The 21,803-nt window shown below is 36.1% G+C and overlaps 1 protein-coding gene across 4 annotated transcripts in view; it reads left to right on the top strand.

The window, feature by feature from the left end:
- LOC135201215 (uncharacterized) overlaps positions 1-21,803 on the top strand; it is a 300,721-nt gene that overhangs the window by 270,974 nt on the left and 7,944 nt on the right. For 2 of the 4 annotated variants that reach the window (XR_010311456.1, XM_064230096.1), the window contains exons 4-11: positions 8,946-9,103; positions 10,009-10,081; positions 10,838-10,993; positions 11,281-11,479; positions 12,341-12,531; positions 12,945-13,023; positions 14,372-14,518; positions 20,338-20,424. Coding sequence is in view for 2 of the 4 variants with exons in the window: in XM_064230096.1 (XP_064086166.1) it covers positions 8,946-9,103; positions 10,009-10,081; positions 10,838-10,993; positions 11,281-11,479; positions 12,341-12,531; positions 12,945-13,023; positions 14,372-14,518; positions 20,338-20,424 (1,090 nt within the window). In the remaining 2 variants the exon portion in view is untranslated. The remainder of the gene's footprint in view (positions 1-8,945; positions 9,104-10,008; positions 10,082-10,837; positions 10,994-11,280; positions 11,480-12,340; positions 12,532-12,944; positions 13,024-14,371; positions 14,519-20,337; positions 20,425-21,803) is intronic. The other 2 variants (XR_010311457.1, XM_064230102.1) reach the window with 1 other exon arrangement.

The raw sequence follows: 21,803 nt of genomic DNA, 5'->3' as shown, positions 1-21,803 counted from the left end.
TAACGGAAGCAGATGGGTCATATTTAGCATTTAATCTGGAAGGGTGACGCTTGCAAGAGCACATCTGGCGCTGTGGATTAGCGTTCTTTTTCTTCTGCCTTCTGTATGTATTGACAACAAACTTGGCTAAATCCCCTGACATTATATTCCATTTTTTTTTTTCAAAGTAAAATAAACACTGTTGTACGGATTTCTAACGCCAACGAGCCCTTATGAATTTTTCGTTAATATTCTAATTATTTTTTTTATCTTTAGAATCTCTTATTTCCAATTTACTTTGACTGATTTTAAATCTATTCCAGGCGTATTTTTTTTTTATAATCACGTGATCTTTTTAAACCCGCCCCCCTCATCCTTCTCTCTCTCTCTCTCTCTCTCTCTCTCTCTCTCTCTCTCTCTCTCTCTCTTTCCATAACTAAAACTGTCCTGTTCATCAGCTTTTTCTGCTATCTCTCTCTCTCTCTCTCTCTCCATTACTAAAACTCCGTTCCTCATGAATGTATTAAATTTAAAGTCGGAGTTGGGTAACCTTATCTTTTGTTATTAAGAATTGATGGGGAATCAAAATCTCTCTCTCTCTCTCTCTCTCTCTCTCTCTCTCTCTCGCAGCAAATTAGTGGAAATCATAACGCAGCCGGAATCAGCAGTAACCGTTGCCGATCGTTAGCGTCTCTTATAACTGTCCGTGGTTGATGACACTCCTGTCATACCCTGATTCCACTGGTGGTGTGCGTCAGTTCTCTCTCTCTCTCTCTCTCTCTCTCTCTCTAGCTCAAATTACGACTCATTAACGCGACGAGGTCCAAAGCTTTTAAGATGCTGAATCATAAATACTCTGACGGATCAGCTTCGTCGGATATTCAGCCATATGAGAGAAGGTGTGTCTGTAAACAGCGAAGACTGCTGGTTATAACTGTAGACTTATAAAAGAGAGAGAGAGAGAGAGAGAGGAAGGGGGCGGGAGAAAAAGAAGCCTTTAAAGAAAGACAGTAAATAGAAAAAGCTGATGAACAAGATGACAGAGTTAGCCATTGAGAGAGAGAGAGAGAGAGAGAGAGAGAGAGAGAGAGAGAGAAGCAGACACGAAAAATCTGGAAATCTGGTGAACAAGAGGACGGAGTTAGTTATAATCATCTGAGAGAGAGAGAGAGAGCTTTTCTTCGGAAATGCAAGGTCAAGGTAACTGTTTTCCTTCGTTTGTCATTTCCGATTTCGTAGACGCGTCGGTGGAATTAGGGAAGTACCCCTCGAGCGAGATGCGACTTCAAGATGAGGAGTCGGGGAATTTTTAGGGGGGTGGGATCTTTGGTCATTTTTGTCTTTGGTATACGTCGTTATTATTGAAGTCATCGCTGGGGGAAGGATAATTCCCTTAGCTGCATTCATTATGTATTTTTCCTGTTAGGTCTGATGTCCCGTAGGATACTGCCCAAGTCCGGGTTTATACAGTATTTGTAATTTGTTATGAAAATAGAACAGTTTCCACTTGGTCTTTCTCCCACTGGAAGGAGGTTATGAACAAAGACTGAAATAAATGCAGCTGATAATCGAATAGAATATTAAAATTTAGGCCAAAGGCCAAGTGCTGGGACCTTTGAGGTCATTCAGCGCTGAAAGGGAAATTGGCCGCAATAAGCTTTGATAGGTTTAACAGGAGGGTAATCTCGCAGTTGCACCAAGAAACTAATTATTGTCAGGAGAAGGTGGGAAGTAACATGGAAAGAAAAGAATGCTGTATATCAGCGTTTGTAGCTGGGCGTTTTGACAGCACACCCTTTTGATGGATTACTTCCTTGTGACGGTGGCAGTTTCTGTGGTTTTATAATTTAGTGAGGACACAACAGTCTAATACAATGCATAATTTTATATTTAAATCTGTGTATGTGTGTGTGTGTTGCAGTATATTATTTTGCATCAAACTACGTTGGAAGTTTCTGTGGTTTTATAATTTATTATTTAGGACACAACAGTCTATTACAATGCATAATTTTATATTTAAATCTTTGTGTGTGTGTGTGAGTGTTGCAGTATATTATTTTACATCGAACTAATGTTATTACAGGTACGGTCTAGGTACAGCAGGTGTGTTGAATTTATGACGGACGAACAAACGTGGTCTATAACAAAACGGGGTGACATTAGAGACTGGAAAACAACATAGGGGGCAGCAGAATGTAAAGAATGGAAGCAAAGACAGAAAATTACCTTTTTAGACAGAAGAACGACAAACGTCCGGCTGGATTTTAACAGTTTCAGTGTTCAAACCTGAAGGATTTTCTTGGTCATTATTGGATTGTTTCGTTCAGTTTTTTTTTCTTTCTTTGATCTTCAGTTTTTTTTAATCTCTTCTTTCTGTATTTCCTTCTACCTCCTCTTACTTCTTCCCGATGTGCACCATGTTCTTTGGAAGTTTGAGTATCAAGTCAGTGGCCCCTGTAGTGGGTTTGCTGGTTTGCTCCCTATGAAAAGGGTTTATCTGAATGCATAAAATAGATAAAGAAATGTCCTTTCTGTTTGCTGTATATTGTATGTATGGACTATAGTATACATTGCTCTTTTCATTACATCTTGCAACACTGAGAGTCAGTCTTTTTACAATAAATTTAATGACAAGGCCGCCATATTGGAAAAATATATAACCACAATAAAGACCTTACTCAGTAGAGTTTAGTCCTTGCACAGTGATAATGAAAGCATTCTCTGTGCTGCTATCAAACCTTGTGAGTGTAATCATTCATTTAAATTGTTGTCAATCTGTGTATTCATTTGTTAATTAGTTTTTCTTTTCTAATAACTGATCTCTTCTTTCGGTATTTCCTATCGCCTTCTATTGCCTCTTCCTGATGAACAACTTGATATTTTTTGGAAACTTGAATTTCAAGTCAGTGATTCTTGTGGTGAGCATGTTCCATATGAATAGGGTTCATCTTCTGAATAATAATAATAATAATAATAATAATAATAATAATAATAATAATAATAATAATAATAATAATAATAATAATAATAATCTGTTAAAAAATCCACAATTATATAGTAGAGTATATCACTGTGTAAAACAAAGATAGACTTTCGGACACCTGAACGGTGTTCCTCATCAGTGGTGACGTTAAAATGTAAAGTGAGAAGGTAGTTTCCTTATGAAGAGATTGTGAACTTCTTAATAATAATAATAATAATAATAATAATAATAATAATAATAATAATAATAATAATAATAATGAACAGCATTATCTTTGAAAGCTTGAATTTCAAGTCAATGATTCTTGTGGTGAGCTTGCCCCATATGATAGGGTTGATCAACTGAATAATAATAATAATAATAATAATAATAATAATAATAATAATAATAATGGTCCTGTGTCATAGTCGTGTGCAAACCAGGGCTGGTTGCAAACCCACGGTCTTTCAGTGGGTGCATGTGAACAATCAGATGGGCGAGGTAAATGCGTGTGTCTGTGTGGGCGTCGCAGCAGTGTGTTGAGGTAAGGGGTTGGGGGTGGGGGGAGGGTGGGGGAGGATGGGGACCGGATAGGTGGTAGACGCGTGAGTCATGTAACAAAAAGAGGGAGGAGTAGGGAGAATGGGTGTATTGGGGAGCAGGGAGGAGGAGGAGGTGGAGGTGGAGGTCAGAATTGGAGAATGACGGGGGGTGGGGGAGGGGCTAGCTCATCACCACCAACAAGAGCGACCAAAAGCCATCATATACCTACGTGTGGAAGATTTTTCATTTCATCAACCTCCCCCCCCACCCCCCCTCAACCCCCCTCATTTTCGCTTTTCCACTTCACAGTCTTTCTGTCTGGAACTCTAACTTGATCCTTTTAGCTCTGTAAATATATGCATAAACAAAGTTAGAAGAAAACAACTTTCGAATTTCTGGACAATATTTTATGTATTAGATGCATAAAAATGCAATGGCTTTCATCTCATTTCCTAACCTAACCTAACCTAACTACGAGTGCAATGTCTGAGTGTACTTCTAGAGTTACTGATCACCAGTGTCTTGAATGTTTTTCTTCAGACACTGATGTCTGAGTGTATTTCTAGAGTTACTGGTTTCTAGATTTAGACACTGGTAAAATAGTATCTAAATGGTTTTTTCAGACACTGGGCGTATTTCTAGAGTCACTGATCTCCAGATGTTTTTTTTACTAGTGTCTGAATGATTTTCTTCAGACACTGGTGGCTGAGTGTATTTCCAGAGTCACTGATTTCTAGACGTTTTTTTTCAGACACTGGTGTTTGGATGTTTATTTTCAGACACTGATGACTGAGTGCATATCTAGAGTCACTGATTTCTAGACGTTTTTTTCAGACACTGGTGTTTGGATGTTTATTTTCAGACACTGATGACTGAGTGCATATCTAGAGTCACTGATTTCTAGACGTTTTTTTCAGACACTGGTGTTTGGATGTTTATCTTGAGACACTGTTGTCTGAGTGTATATCTAGAGTCACTGATCTCTGGATGTATTTCTTCAAACACTGGTGTCTGAGTGTATTTCTAGAGTCACTGATCTCCAGATCAGTGACTCTAGAAATACACTCAGACACTTCACTGCTGATTATTTCCCGCAGTGACTGGTCATTATTTTTCCCAAGTCAGGATTCGGAGCCACCCACTTGAGACATGGCAAAGTTGCAGCTGTTATCAGACACAGGCTTTTGCCCTCTTACGGCATTAAGAGCCATTTTTATTGCTGATAGTGCAGGTTTTAGGTTGTTCGTAATCTCCGCTATTCCTCAATAATACTGATAGCTTTGGCGACTAAGAGTTTTTGGCGAAGCTGGTTATCAGAGTCCACACTTCGGTTTCTTGTGAGTGTTGCATTCGAAGTTTTGTTTTGTTTATTAAATGTAAATGTTTTTTTCATGATTGTTGTGAGTTTTGATTTGGCCATCTTTCCAAAGATGTCTTTGGGTGGGTGTATCAGTTTTCTTATCAAGTTTGGTGTACATAGTTTTAATTGTCATAATTTTTTAATCCTGCTTTTGTAACCAGACTCCCGGAAAACAAGTAAAAAATGGGCCGAAGAAACAGTTTTCTGTACAATGTACAATGCTGTATAAAATCATCAGCTATGACCGGTATCATTTCAGTTGCTCACCAGATACGGTAAAGTGAGGATGCGTCCCATGGCTCCAGAAAGTGCTGCCAGATGCACGATCCATGGCTAACTTTAACATTTAGTAACACAAAAACTACTGGGATTAGAAGGTTGCAATTTGGTACGTTTGATGATTGGAGGGTGGATGATCAAATACCAATTTGTAGCCTTCTAACCTCTGTAGTTTTTTTTTTTCTTTTTTTTTAGATCTGAGGGTGGATAGAATAAAGTGCAGACGGACGGACAGACAAAGCCGGCACAATAGTTTCTTTTACAAAAAAAAAAAAAAATAATGTATAACCGATTACCTTGAATCATCCATTCGTATGATGTCATGCGGTTAAGAGCTGATACATACACGAGACGTATGTCTATGTATGTGTATATATATATATATATATATATATATATATATATATATATATATATATATATATATATACACACACATATATGTATATATATATATATATAATATATATATATATATATATATATATATATATATATATATATATATATATATATATATATATATATATATAATATATATAATATAGATATATATATATATATATATATATATATATATATATATATATATATATATATATATATATATATATAGTATATATATATATATATATATATATATATATATATATATATAACTATATATATATATATCTCCTATCATTCTGAGTAAAGGGAAACACTGACTTACTTTAAGAACCAGTGAATAAAACAATTTTTTTTATGTCCATTGTAAATAAAACTCAGTTTTTTATATATCTATTTTAACTATCTATTTTTATTATTATCACTGGATATGATACGACACTTGTGTCGCCAATACTATCACTGAGTAGGTAGTCACTTTTCCTCGGATGGGCCTGGTTTCTCCCCGTTCCAGCGCCCGTAGCACCACCCTCCGTGTGACCTAGGGGGGAAAAAGAGGTGAGGAGAGCTTTCGGCTCGGGGACGACCTCTGCGGTGTTGTGACCTTTCACGGTGGATACGTGTGACCTTGTGTGATTTGGACTGAGGGCGCCGGAGCGGAGAACGTGAAGACTCCATTGAGTTTGGAGACGAGAGTTAAGCCCTGGACTCAGAGGGGAAGTTTATCTTGATTCTGTTTTATTTGGGGTTTGAAAAACTTCGTGCGCATATGTAGACAAGTGCACATACAAACACATATATATATGTATGTATGTGTATATATATATATGTGTGTGTGTGTGTGTGTGTGTGTGTGTATGTATGTATGTATGTATATGTGTGTATGTCTCAAGTATAAAAGGCCAATTAAAACACTCTGGTTTAAAGCTAAGGACTATATTTCGGTGGACTAGCTTTAAACCAGAGTGTTTTAATGGACCTTTTATACTTGAGACATACACACATATACATACATACACACACACACACACACACACACACACACATATATATATATAATATATATATATATATATATATATATATATATATATACATACATATATATATGTGTGTGTATGTGCACTTGTCTACATATGCGCATGAAGTTTTTCAAACCCCAAATAAAACAGAATCAAGATAAACTTCCCCTCTGAGTCTAGGGCTTCACTCTCGTCTCCAAACTCAATGGAGTTTCACGTATCCTGTTTTAACAGAAGAATTTATTTACATGTATGTATGTACATTACATACATACATACATAAACATATTAATGTCTTTGCTCTCCCTTTCTCCTGAAATCCAATTCTACGGAATAATTCTTCAATAACTTGTATGTATGTAAAAATGAGAGAGAGAGAGAGAGAGAGAGAGAGAGAGAGAGAGAGAGAGAGAGAGAATGAATTTCCAGGTCGCCATTGCAAGACTTCGTCGACAGCACTATTGCGTGTTCTTCGCTCGGAGGCGAAGCCTTACGTCATCATCCGCCAGTTGCCTAGAACCAGCAATCAAAGGTTGAGTAAAACGAAAGAAAATTTGGCCGTGTTCCGTCGACGTCGCTGTAATGAGATTTTATCGTTTCCCTTCAGATTTGCTTTTTCAAGATATCCTCGGTTCTGGGGTGATTATTTGAAGGGTATGGTGGGCAAAGAACTGTGACAAAAATCAGTAGAAATATCCTCGGTTCTGGTGTGATTATTTGAAGGGTATGGTGGGCAAAGATATGTGACAAAAATCAATAGAAATATCCTCGGTTCTGGTGTGATTATTTGAAGGGTTCGGTGGACAAAGAACTGAAACAAAGATCGAAATAATAAGCGTTGTTTCCGATGTCTGTGGAATCAGGATGTGATGGAAGGATTGGTGTGGGTGAGAAGATAGGTCGGTGTTTGAGGTGGTTGGTTCTCGTGGAGAGAATGGAAGACGACCGTTGGTAAAGGTTTTTACAACGGAAGGATATTTATATCCAGGAAGACAAGAGACAGATGCATGACAGCAAGTTTGAGGGTAATCAACGTGCTGTTTATGAGCCTTCATTTTGTCGCGGAAATCGTCTGAACAAGGGAATTCATCCTTGAATTGGAAAACTAAAGGATATGATTTTTTCTCCTCACGGGTGACCTTTGTGGAAAGCCAGCCAGCGACCGTCGTCGACACATAGCCCCTTTGACATCCATGAGGAAAGTGGTTGGGCTCGCAGACGCATGCTATTTTTGCAAATCCAATCCTCCATCCCTACGGGGAAAAAGATATTATATATCAAATATAGAATACTATATATATTACTCTATATATATATATATCTTTTCCCCGTAGTGGAGGTGGAGCAAAAAAATAGCATATAATCTAGAAATATATATATTATATTATATATATATAATATATATAGATAATATATATATATAATCATATATTATATATATATATGCTATTTTTTTGCATCCACCCCATCCACTACGTGGGAGGGAAAAGTAAATATAATATATATATATATATAATATTAATATATATATGATAATATATTTATATATATATTATATATCATATATATATATATCTACACGTTGTTCAAACTTCAGCCACACATAGTACCCTTTCTCTCATCAACCGTACTTTATCAACCCAGGCACCTTGTAAAGGTTGGTCGGGATGGAGGAGCCGGGGGGAGGGGGAGGGGGGGTAGGCAGTTGACAGGAGAACCTTGAATGCCAGATTAAACCTTCTCTCTCTCTCTCTCTGTGTGCAATGCAGCCTCTCTTCGGTTTCAGACCTAGTATTTCTCTTGACTCGTCTCTCGCGCGACCCGTCGCGTCTTTCTGGGTTATGGCTTCGTAATAATAGCGAGAGAAATTGAAAGCTGCTCGGCATATTATGTGCGCCGTAGACGAAGCGTTTTTGTCCTCGTTTCTAAATTCGAACGTAGATTGACGACGACGTGGCGACTGTGACAATGTAGCATTACTACAACTGACGAGCTTGTTTATATACTATATAGTATATTATATATATATATAAGTATAATGCTATATATATATATATTAATTATTTAATATTGTTAGAGAGGGTCTGAGTTAGAGCAAGATGGAAGAATAGAGAAAATATGAACGGAGGTACAATAAAAGGAATGAAAGTGGGGGGGTGCAGCTAGGGCCCGAAGGGAGCGCTGGAAGAAAGAACCTTGAGTAGTGTCAACTGACGTCACTACATTTCACTACGGGATTTAATTATTATTATAATTTATTATTATTATTATTATTTATTATGATTATTTATTATATATCATATGAATATATGTACATTTACATAACTGTGGATTTGCTTCTCCATTATTATTATTATTATTATTATTATTATTATTATTATTATTATTATTGACTTTTATCCTTTGCCTTCAGGATCACATCGCCGAGGTGTTGATGAAATGGGAGCAGATCGACGACGAAATTTGGGCCAAGGTCATCGTCCTCGAGAGTAATCGAAGAGTAGCTAAAGCCTACGCCAGAGTACCTGTCCTCACAGTCAATGGATCCGATGACGGTTTCGATGGATACAGGTAAGGCGTTGAGAGAGAGGAAAGAGAGGAGAGAGAGAGAGAGAGAGAGAGAGGAGAGAGAGATTTTCTTTACTAAATTCCTTTTCCACTTTGTAAATTCAGGTAAGAGAGAGAGAGAGAGAGCGAGAGAGAGAGAGAGAGATTTTCCTTTACTAAATTCACTTTTTATTCTGTATCAGGTAATTCACCGCGTGAGAGAGAGTGAGAGAGAGAGATTGAGAGAGAGACGAGAGGTGTCATTCCGTGTAACCTTGTCTCAGGATCGCTCGTTGAACGTGAGAGAGAGAGATTTTCTTTACTAAATTCACTTTTCCACTAATATATAATTCATCCACCTGAGAGAGAGAGAGAGAGAGAGAGAGAGAGAGAGAGAGAGAGAGAGAGAGAGAGAGAGAGAGAGGTTGCATATAACAGTCAGCTCAAACACCATTAGTATTATAATAATATATGGTACGTATAATATTCAGGGTGGTATTTGTTGATTTTATACTCTTTAGATTAAGTTTGCCGCGAGAATAGTGATAGAAACTTTTGCCTTAAGTCGCCTGGTTATGTAATGTAACTTTATATCTTATAATATTTTTAGCTATTCCTGTTTTGCCATTACTCATCTTATTTCGTGTTTACCTTTCTCTCTGAAGTTATTCGTTCCCACTTACGTTATTCTCCATACGTCATTTTCCCAGGTCTTGCTTTTATATCTGCTGTTTTTATGTTCCTCTCGCCTAATCTTCTTCATTCTGCTATGTCATGTATACGACTTGATTTTTAATCACTTTTTAGTGTGAATATTGTTATTCGTTTGATTTCCTCCAAGTCGTTGTTTGTACAGATTTGTCGTTATGTTACCCTCCTGCTCCGCTTCCTTGTTTGATGTTTTTTTTTTTTTTTTTTTATCTTTTCAGAATTGGTTTATGTGGGTTTGAAAATCCAATGCGTGATCCACGAACAGATGACGTCAAAAGACACATTGGCCAAGTAAGTATTCGTTCGTGTGTGTGGAAAAAAATTTAACAGAAATAGATAGAACATAAAAATTATAAATGGGAAAGTAATTAACAGTTGATGATGATGAAGGTATGATAAGAGTGAGATAAAAGAGATGCAGACGAATGATTAGAGAGAGAGAGAGAGAGAGAGAGAGAGAGAGAGAGAGAGAGAGAGAGAGAGTAATAAAGAAGATAGATGAAAACAAAAGTAAGAAGAACTTGAGATCGAATGGATAAGACCTTTTTGTCAATTAGAGTAAGAAAACGGAGAAATATAGACTCTAAAACATATGGACTTAGGATGATAAACAATAATGAACTAAGAGTTAACAAGAGAGAATGAATTGATCATTAAAATAAAGTCATGTAATAATTTTCAGTTGAAATAATAATAAAAGCGATGAAACTGATAGACAGGCTAGAAAATACAGATAGTTAAATAGTTTGACAATATAACATCAGCCAGTTTGCCCTTCAGTTTTCTAGTAAACTCTGTTTTACTGATTAAATATCTTGGTGTTTGAAATTCATAATTGGTTGTCAAAATTGTTTTCACAGTACAGTTGGATTATGTGTATCTGAATGTTAATTTTTAGTGTTGATGAAAATAAATTATGGGGGCTGAAGGGACGCTGCAAAGAACCTTAAGCAATGCCTACCGTGTACTGCATGAGACGCACTGACGGCACTGCCCCCCGTACAGGGAGTTGGCCCTATGACATTTATCATTATTATTATTTTTCAGGGTGTAAAGCTGAAGATGGACGACCAAGGCAACATACTGATAAAAAGGGTATCCAAAGCTGGAGTCTACGTCAAGATAACCAGCGATGACAACGCCATAAGCAACGAGATACTGAAACTCCCCAACTGTTGTTTAGAATCAGAAAGGCCAGTCATGGTAAGCTAAGCAAAGACAAGTAAAAGTGCCTTGGATATCTTTGGGAGACTTTTTGTGATTTATTCATATATACTTAACATATATACATGAAGCCCTATGCATGTGCTGATTTTTAATGTATGCATATATTTTTTAAGAGTTTTTATGCTAGAATTATAGTTTTGTTTCAAAGAAAGCAAGACAAGTACTCAGCTAAGGTGCTTGCTGCCAAGTTACTTCAAAACTTATACGTCGTTGTGCAGTTTGTTATCCAGATACATAGTATTCATGCTCTCATTTTCTTGCAGCTATTCGACATGAACAAATTCCAGCAGAATGTCAACCGGGAAATGCGACGCCAGTACCCTGACAGATCTAAACTGGAGTTGCAGTGTGTCTGCGTCATCGCCTTCGTCAAGAATGAGTCTGATCTCCTCGACTGTCCCATCTGGGTCATGATCATCAATATCGTTGCCATGGATATGCTTAAGAGTAAATTACCGCCAGGTGTGTTATCTTTATCTTATTTTTCAGTAGTTGGAGAGGGAGGATTGAATTAAATATAGAATTTCGGTCAAAGGCCAAGCACTGGGACCTATGAGGTCTTTCAGCGCTGAAATAGAAATTGACAGTAAAAGGTTTGAAAGGTGTAACAAGAGGAAAACCTGAAGTTACACTGTGAATAAAGTGTTAGGAGAGGGTGGATAGTAAGATGAAGAAAGAAAATATGAAAGGAGGTACAGTAAAAGAAATGGAAGTGGTTGCAGCTATGGGCTGAAGGTACACTACAAAGAACTTTAACTAATGCCTACAGTGCACTGCATAAGGTCCACTGACGGCACCAACTCCCAATGGGGGGGTTCAATTTTATGAATGAAAACAGTTTGTGGTACAGTAAATGCCATGAATGATGGTAGCAATATGCTGTGCTGTGCTGGAGACACAAGACTTTTCTTGTGTGGCAAATGAAAATGAACACCTCATGAGATCTGAAAGGAAACAAATTCATATAATCAAAGTCTTAGAGTGTTGTTGTCACTTGTATTTCTGATGAGGGACCAGTAGCTTTTGAAAAATGCATAGTAGAGCTCTGTATGTAATAACAGTACACCTTAAAAGTCTGTGCAAGAAATATCCTTTTGTCTTCTTAGTATGCCCTGCTTCAGCAGTGCAGTGGCTGTCATAAATAACAATAGACTATACATTAATTAGAAAGGTGATATACTACCCTAGATATGTATGGTACAAAAAATAAAAAGTACTATTTCTGTCAGTCTATTTTTGGTTAATGCCTCACAACGACTTACTGTACATGTTTAGTCATTTTTATTTTAAGATTATACTGACCCATCATTTTATTTTTAACAGCTAAAGTCGCCCCTAACATCCGAAATAGACCTAGGATCCCCATTCCTGATGAGGACCCCTACAGTGTCGCAGGCTCTGGTGCTTCCTCCGGATCCTCGGCCGGAAAGGACCGTAAGGATAAGCCCCCCAAGTTGCCCCCACGAGACAATCCCCACTACCCGCCTGGACCTGTGCCTAGATCTAATGGAAAGGTAAGGCTCAGTGAACTGAACATAGTAGTACAGGCTTTCATAGCTGTGTGCAATCTGAACAGCTCTTATTTTATTCCCAGTTAGAATGAGGTCTTTTTATGCTGTGCTAGGTAGTGTTAATTTGTTTTAATAATGCTGTTGATTTCACCTAAACAGTATTTCTAATAATTTTAACAGTTATCAAATATCATCCCATATTTACTATTAACAAATTAAATAATTCAAGATATGAAATATTTCCTTCTGAAAATTTTTTTTTCTCAAGGTTTTAACCATTAGTGAATATAATATGTAAACTATTGGTGCAAAGTTCTTTTGTTCATTTCTTAGAGAAATTTTGAAAAATCATGTGAATATATAAACAATATGCTGTACAGAATATGCCTACCACTAAAATGTCTTTATATCCACAGTCTGATTATGATGTATTGGATGAAAATGCATTCCGCAAATCAAATACAAGAAATAACAAGTCTAAGGATCGTAAATATGGTAAGTAAAAGAGCTCACTCTTCTTTTAGATACTATCATGCATGTACATTATAAAAAGAAAACCCTTAATTCAATACAAATACCTGGGGTACGTATACTTGAGATGATTGAATTTTTGGGGTAGTTTCCAGAATGTATACGCACATATTTTCTTGGATTTATGATAACTTCTTGTGGCATTACCGTGGGTTTCATGGTTACTCATTTGAGAGGGAGCTTGAGTCAAACCAGCTCACCTTGACACAGTACACTCTCATTGACTAAATAGAGAGGAGCCTAGAGAGATGCACCAAAGAAACTAAGAAGAGTGAGAAGAATTGAAAAGGTCATTTGTCTTTTTGTATATTTTTTGGTAATATCTTTAGTGAATTTTATACCTCTCTTAGAAAACATAATCTACAACACACAGTAATTATGAAAGAAAGGTTGGAACATATTTAAGCATCAAACAGTCTGCTTTTGAATGAATCTATTTGCAAAATCCTTTAATTTCTAAATTTAGTTTTCATTTTAATGTAAAATACTATTGGCTTTTATTTTCACAGTGCTGTATATTTAAATCAAGTGATTATGGTATACTAGCTTTTATTCTGAATTGTCATTTAAATGACACAGTCTTTCAATTATTAGAAGACTTGATGAAAGCAGACTGTTTGTAAGAGCACTCAAGTAAATACAAAAAATAAAACAAGGCAGTAGTACAGATCTGTGTACAGCTGTAATTTGTTCCATTTACATTCGCTTTCCTCTGACTTGATGATGTGAATTATGGAATTTTTTTTAAATACTTATGTATATTCACATTTTATTGATCAGCCAAGGACGTTCATGGGGAATAAATGGATTTATAATGTGCTAGGCAAATATATTTTACAAATACACATTTATAAAAACAACTGCCATGTGAAATTCACTTGAGTTTTTAAAATTCCAAGTTATTATCACTTAAATTGAACACAGACTTAACTACAAAGGCCAGTATTTTACAAACAGTGGATGCTTTACGGAAAGACAGATTATGGCAGCAAAACTTTTGCATTTGAAAACAACCAGACATGAATGAACTTCTTTTATTGCCTTATAAAATGAGCATGAGTTACTGTGAACTGAATTCTCTGCTACATGTTAATGCTATTGTGTTGGCTTTTTTTTTAATGATTGAGGCCATGCTTATAACAGTGAAACTAGTTACACTTTATTCCCTCATTGAATATACAGTCCTACATATCTTGTGGATTTGGGGAGTGATTGTATACTTTATCTTATTTAGATTTAAGATCCCAGATTATTATTAATACAGTTATTATTTCTTGTATAAAAACAACTAAAGTAAGCCTTTATTTTTCAGATGACCCTTACTACTGTGGCCTCCGTGCTCATATTCCCAACTTCGCCAAAGCTAAGTCGAAGGGTAAAGTTGAGCCGGCTCGAGCCCCATACCTCAACGCTCCCCCACCCCCTATGTGGCATACCCGCAGCTTCGATTCGGGCATGGGTAAGGCTCCCTCCACCCCACCACCACTACCCCCCACCTCATCGCACCCACACTACCCTCTCTATGCACACCACAGTAACAATAGCAGCAACAGCCACCGGAGACAACAACAGCAACAGACTTTGACACGACACCAACAGCAACAGCAACACTATCACCAGCTAACTCATCACCATCATCATCATCCTCACCATCAATATCGTCACCATGCGCATGCTTATAGTACAATGAATTTGACGATGAAGTCTCGTTCCATGTCCCCCCCTCCTGGCTCTCCCACTGAAGAAACTTACTTGGCCCTCTCTGCACCTCCCCCTCTCCCCCACTGGATTCCTCAGCCATCATTGCCTCACCATGGCGTTTCCTCCCCTCAGTCTCTTCCACTTTACATTGGTTCCCATCCACCACTTTACTCAGATGATGATGACTACATGGACAGAGAACATGATAATGATGGTGATGAGGAGGATGCTGGTAATGTGGGAAGAAAAGGGTAATCCCTTCTGTTCCTCTTAACATTACTTTAGTACATGTCGCACAATACACATTATGCAGGTTTTTACATTTGTCTACCGTATGTGCTATTAGCATATAGCAGTCTTATTTTCTCCCTTTGCAACGTTAGGAATATTAAATACACTACAGTGAATCAGGGAGGGTAATTATATTGGCAAGTAAATAGTTCAAAGTTCTTTTGATTATTGATGTGGTCCACACTGAGTATTACTCATATTTTGCAAATGGTAGTCAAATTAAGAGCTAATGAGGAATAATACTTCACCATACATTTCTCATACTAACAGCAATTCAAAACTTAATGAAAATGACCCTCATCATACCACCCCTTACAGTATAGTTGTGCTTTGTTAGCAAGTTTTTATCGATATCACTCCAAATCTCCACATTGTTTACTCACTAAAGAAAATATTGTAAAAATATGTTTTGGAGATAACATGAGATTGTCCCAGTAGATGCCTCATAAACTTAACTCAATTTGAATACTGGAGCATTAAGTTCTTTTGAAGTTTATTTACATGTAGCCAGTAAAAGGAATGTTTAATAAGTATCCAAAATTTGAAAAAGCTATTATCCAAATATTCCGGAAGTCTTTAGTGAAAATGTCTACTTTTATGAGTACGTATTAGTTTGTGTGAGCAGTTAAGCATCTGTAATTTCTTCTTCATATTAACGCTTATCTTAAGAGTGATTATTGAGTTAAAGCTACCTCACTGGAGTTTTACTACTTTGTGCTCAATTCTAAAAACATAAAGCTGGTGATGTATTGTAAATAGAATTAAATCCATTTACTCAATTCTTTGTAGATAATTTATCTAGTCATTGGCTATCATAGCTGTCTTGCATTTTATACATGGCTATTATCATACCCTATATAATTGTGCTGTTTGCAGATTACTGAACATAGTTGAGATTGAATGTGTAGCAATGTTTCCAAGTCAGTTCATAATTTGCTTTAAATGCTTAGAAAACAGATATCATTGCTTAAAAATATTCATGACTCCTTTCAGTATTAGAAGCAGCATAAATTCTGTTACTGTGATATTTTTCACATCTTGGAAGAAAATCTCTCTAATCTTGCAAACTTGTATTCATGCCAACCAAGAAGTAGGGCTGATGTGTAGATGATAATTTTAGTCATTAAAATCTAATATCTTTTGATTATTAGCCATACTTTAAGGCAGGTCCCTTTTCAGTCATCTCGTAATTTAGATTGTTCATTGTTTTAGTTATCTAAAGCCTTCTAATATCAGTAGCCTACTGGAAAAGTTTTGTCTCCCAGTATTCCATGTTACTGATTGTTCATATGGATGTAGGAATGTAGCAGTTAACATGTTTTTGTGTGTTATATACGTATAAATCTCACTTGTTTCTGAAGTATTTACTTGCCAATAAAAAGAAAATAAGAAATGCCAATTACACCTGCGTGATCCTTATATGGAATATAGAAGTGCCTTATTTCTACTTTGATTTTCTTTTCTCACTGATTGTTGGGTTATCCTCCTCTGCTGAGAGAGCACTACCTATACGGAGAAACCAGTTTTTGACACCAGATACTTTTGGATGTCTCAACTTCTGTATACTGTATATATATTTCCTGCTCCTAAAGCTGTATAAATACCATTTCCATATTGTTTTGGAATATTTTCCTGATATGAAACTCCACTCCTATGAAGTGCTTATTATACTGTATCTGTGTACCTCTTAGTTCTTCAGTATTCCTTCTCTGTAAACATTGTACATCATCACAGGACACAGATTATTTTCAGTTAGGAAATATACTCCTAAAAGGCTATGTGCCTCCCAGTTTTCAACTTCATCATGACCACACCTTGTTGCCCCTCAACCAACACCATATCTTTAGACATCCCCTCTCCCTCCTCCATGACGATCAACGTCTACACTGTGACTGACTGAAGTGATTGAGCTGGAATGGTCCACTACCAGTCCTTCCTCAGACGCCTCACAGACGACTTGTTGTTGCAAAGGGTAAGACACGAATGTCAGTGATACATATTCCTTCGGGCATATGAAATGGATATAGGGGACTTTGTACGAGACAACTTTACTTGAAGTGAGCCTATGAGGAATAGCAAGCATTTATAAGTATACCAAGAATGCTTTGCTCTTAAAAGTTAATAAGATACTTTTTTTATACTTGGATGACATTTTATTTCACTAATTGGTGGCTGTTACACTGTAAACATCTGAAGCTGCACAGTGTAAGATCCACGTCTAAAACTTCCACATTTCTAGACATTGTTACCACCTGACTTACCAAGCAAATTCTTCATATGCTCAGAAAAACAAAAGGTAGTCTTATAAATCATTTTGCATATTCCCTGTATTATTATTACATTCAGGTAATTAAAAAGAAATTAACCTGCACTTATTTATTTCTTAGTTCACATTCCCAAAAAAAGAAAGGGCATTGGCATTTGCTTTTTCATAGTATGCCACTCAGATTATACCTCAGTTCAGAATTTATACTAATAAGAGTATATAATGTGTCTTGTCAAGGATACAGGGATTTTGCATCAAATGACTGCATGACTTTTGGTTACAAGCATGACACATTTCTCAGTCCATTTCATTTGACTACCTGACTTATATTCTGTTACCTACAGTAGGATCAGTTTATGGAAATAGACCAAGAATACCAGGTCATACATGCACACTAAACAGAAGAGGCTAATTTGTCTGGCTGTTAAGCTGAAACATCCGAAGTTTATTTCTTGTAGTTTGCCAAAGGTCATTGAACATGATGTTGATAGACAAGTACGTATAAGAATAATTTTAATAGTAATGTAGCAGTGCTGAACTTGGTAAGGAGTTATCATAATTATGGTCAAATCATTTGCTAGAAATGCACAAAATATGGCCCCTTTTTAACTTGGCCTTTATACTTAATATTGTTAAAATGTGAACATCACTTTTGATAATATATGAATATGTTGCATGTCACTACTCTAAAGTCTAAGTGTAGGTTATGAAACACAGCTTTTGATGTAGCAATTTTGTGGGTGGCATCATTTTTACTTTTATTACTATATGTATTTTTTGTAAACATCATAAACACACCTATCAGAGAATTCCCATCACTTGTAGACTTGATTCTAAGGTTAATACTGTAACTTCAGAATGGAGTAAAACTGGGTAGGCTATCGTAGCCTCCTCTGTAAAGTGATACTTTGGTACTGCTTTGGCTAAGAGGTGCACATTTTAATGATTCTCTGACAAAGGTTAGGTTACTGTAGTGCAACTTAATCTGATATTTAAATCTCTTTCAAAGCCCTTTTTTTTCTCTTGATAGTATTACTTAAGTATACTTAAGTCTTAGCTTTAATATCGGTAAGAAAGTACTTCTTTCTGACTATTTTCACTATTATCAGGGTACTTGAGGTAGCTAGTACAAAACAAATATACTCTATGTATATGTTGTTGTTGGACAGTTCATTAATAACTTAATGGTAGTGTTACACTTGAAATTCTATTTTTTATACAGTTTTTTTGAATGGCTGCATAATTGATCTTTATTAGAAGAGCTGTAACAAGTAAATTTTACCTGCCAATACTTGATATATTTTAGTGAAAAAAGTGAAAAAAACACAAATGTTTTAGACACTATTTACAGTACTGTTACCTTCAATAAAGTGGCTGATGACATACTTCACAGATTTGCTATTGAAATTACTGTTCCTGAACTATACATTATCACTTGGTGAAAAATGTCAAATCTTTATTGGTAACCTCTTGTGTAACTGTATTCTTATATTGATAACTGTCAAGGTGATGATAGTGAATGTAGAATAGTAATTAGCAGTGTGATTTCATTGTTTGCAAAATACTTCAGGGCAAGAAAATCATTACTGGATTTGTTCTAAACGTTACTATTTGTGCCTTAAAATTTCCTTTTTTTTTTTCTTTTTTTTTTACAATACACTGTCTCAAGGAAGGATACACGAACGACCTCATACATATGTAGTGGCAGTACAGTCGGCAATCAAAATGACTGCAAATACAGTAAAGTAATTGAATAATTTGTTAAAAATGTCAAGATCGATTAGACATTTGTAAGTATATCTTTCATAGGAAGGAACTATGTCAATCTTTTTTAATGCCGTGAGTGTGTTTGACTCTGAACTGAGGTGTGAACGATTCGTCGTGTACCCTTCTTCGCCTTGATTAAATCAAGCTTCCACGAGACATTTCTCTCCTGTTAGCTATGTATATGTCATGATTGCAGTGACTTAAAAACTCCTGTTTTGTTTGTTCCAGCATAGAGCTTAGTGTTAGCTTTAACTTTTCTGTCTCTACTTTTGAGTCTCGAGGTCAAGGGAAGTTGACACGATTGTGGTTTAATGCAACTATTTGATGGAAACTGTAACAAAAATGTCTAAATAATGGGTAGGAACTACCCTAGTTGTCTTTTGATTGTAAAGATAAATACTTTTTGTCGGTTGGATGTGGCTGTTGATGATATTACGTATTGCAATTAAACTTGTCTTAAGGTCACACAAGCTTTGGATTGGAGAGCAATTCATGGGTATGGGTAAATTTTTGAGATGCTTGAATTTCTGTCCCTTTATACACGAGATTGCTACTTACAGTTTACAGTAAAAACATTGTCATTAAGAATCCACTTCATTTGGCAGAGTATAGGCTATTCTCAAATGGGCTTGCTAAGTTATTGATAGCTTTAGTAAGTTTTGTTATTATAGGATATCCAGCACACTCTTTAGGCAATAATAAAGTAAGTAAAGGGTCTTGTAGCTTTCATCTATGTCCTTTCCCGTCAGTCTCATTCCACTTTGATGCCCACCCTTCTTAATCTTTAGTACGTATTGTAATGTTCACCCATATAATAATTATACAGGCTATCCATACTGGAGTCTAGGAATGTGATTCACTGGTACCATTACAGGACTTGAAATGGTCAGTAGCAATTATTATTATTTAGTAGGTTGACCAAGTTCTTCAGGGTTAAAAGTACCACATTTTTTTCCAATTCAGCAGCCTCAAATACTAATACTATTTACAAACAAAACAGAAGCAAGACCACCAACAGCTACCAATAAAACAGGCTGGTAAAAGATAATATTTATTACTGGACAATACATTGGCAAGGGAGCAGGCATTACACAATCATGTCAACTTAATTTTTTTTTTTAAATATACTGCTATTCCTGTTACTACTGTTCTTTTATAACTTTGTTGTAGTTACATAAAGTCAAGGGAGCACAGTCTGCTTTTGCTATGCACCATCTCTTTAAGCATGTGTGTGTCTTTTTTTTCTTTTCTAGCTCTTTTGCAACACAACCAAGCCCAAAATATTCACAGGCTAGACCGCAACCCCTGCTCTTGGGTGCCAACGTTACCAGCAAGAAACGGTGAGTGAGGGGGGGGAGGAAGACATGTTCAACAATGGGGGCTTTGGTTTGTGGAGTTGATTCACAGTACTTTTCGCGTATGACGAAAGAGCAACTGCATCACTTAGATTAGTAGTTGTAGTGATTATATCCTACCTCAAAGATTATGTTTATTTCCAGATTGCACAGTTTTCACGTAAAATGGTGATGGGCGTAGTCGTGCTTTTTTATTATTATATCTGGTTTCCTCGTTATCTCTTCCTTTTGGTAATGGGGTTTCTCTTCCCTTGTGAACCTCTACGTATTTTGCTTTATTTGACGTATGATCTTTTGTTTCCTTATTTTACTATTATCATCACAGCCATAATTTTTCCTTCCTATTTAGTATCATTCTTTTGCCAATAATTTGATCTCATTCCAAATAATTCATAGCACATACATTCCCATTATTTCATTGTAATTTGAATGATTTTAATGCATGTTAATTTTTATTTTATTTTTCTGAATTATATTGGTATTCATACAGGGTATATGAATTGAGCCAATCGTCATCATCAACATGAAGGTTTTCATTTCAGCATTTACCCTTTATTGGGTTACACCTGAAATAACAGTTCCTTATTGGGTTAGACCTGAAATAACAGTTCCTTCCACTCTTCCGTCATGTGCTCTTTCCTCCTGAAATCTGATCTTAATGGTCCCCTTGTCCATGATTATCTGTGCCTTGCCATACGTTTTCCTCTGCGATTTTCATTCACGGCTGAGCCCAGAAATAGATTTTTCCTACGTCAAAATCCCTTTTCTATGAATGGTCATTTTATTTTATTTCATCCTTCGAATCATATGCTATCCAAAATATCTAGATCTTCAAGATTGAGGGCAGAGCATGTGATGAGGAACTGATTGTCAGAAAAGCAGTCAGTATGGAAGTGGCATGACAAAGATCCAGAAAATAATTGATAAAAATAAATGAGGAGCTAGGCAAATTCAATCATAAAGAGCACAGTGCTGAAAAGAGTGAAACGCACTCATTTTATGCATAATGCTTTGAAGGGAAACGCTGAAAAAACTTTTAATTGATGCTGATGAGAATCATATTCCTTGTATGAGGCAATTAAAAGTTTAATTTTCAATTTGCTAGTCACTAAGGAAATTTTTGTCTGTTTCCTTTTAAGAAATATAGGAAAAGACTTGAATTTCCTCTTGATTAGTTATGCAGAAAAAACTTTTATGTCCTTTTCTTATTTTGACACAAATGTTCTTTTTCTATACGCTTATTGTATTTTTCCTCTCTCTTGCCTTCTGTTGTAATGATTTACATAAATGGTATTCATTATCATCACCATCTCCATCTTGTTCCCTGATTGATCATTTAGTCGTAAGAAATTGAAAGTGTAATT

This window comes from Macrobrachium nipponense, chromosome 23 (genome assembly GCF_015104395.2).
Source record: "Macrobrachium nipponense isolate FS-2020 chromosome 23, ASM1510439v2, whole genome shotgun sequence".
Lineage (NCBI taxonomy): Eukaryota > Metazoa > Arthropoda > Malacostraca > Decapoda > Palaemonidae > Macrobrachium > Macrobrachium nipponense.
The sequence above is the reverse complement of the archived record's forward strand: the minus strand, read 5'-3'. Positions and strand labels throughout refer to the sequence as shown.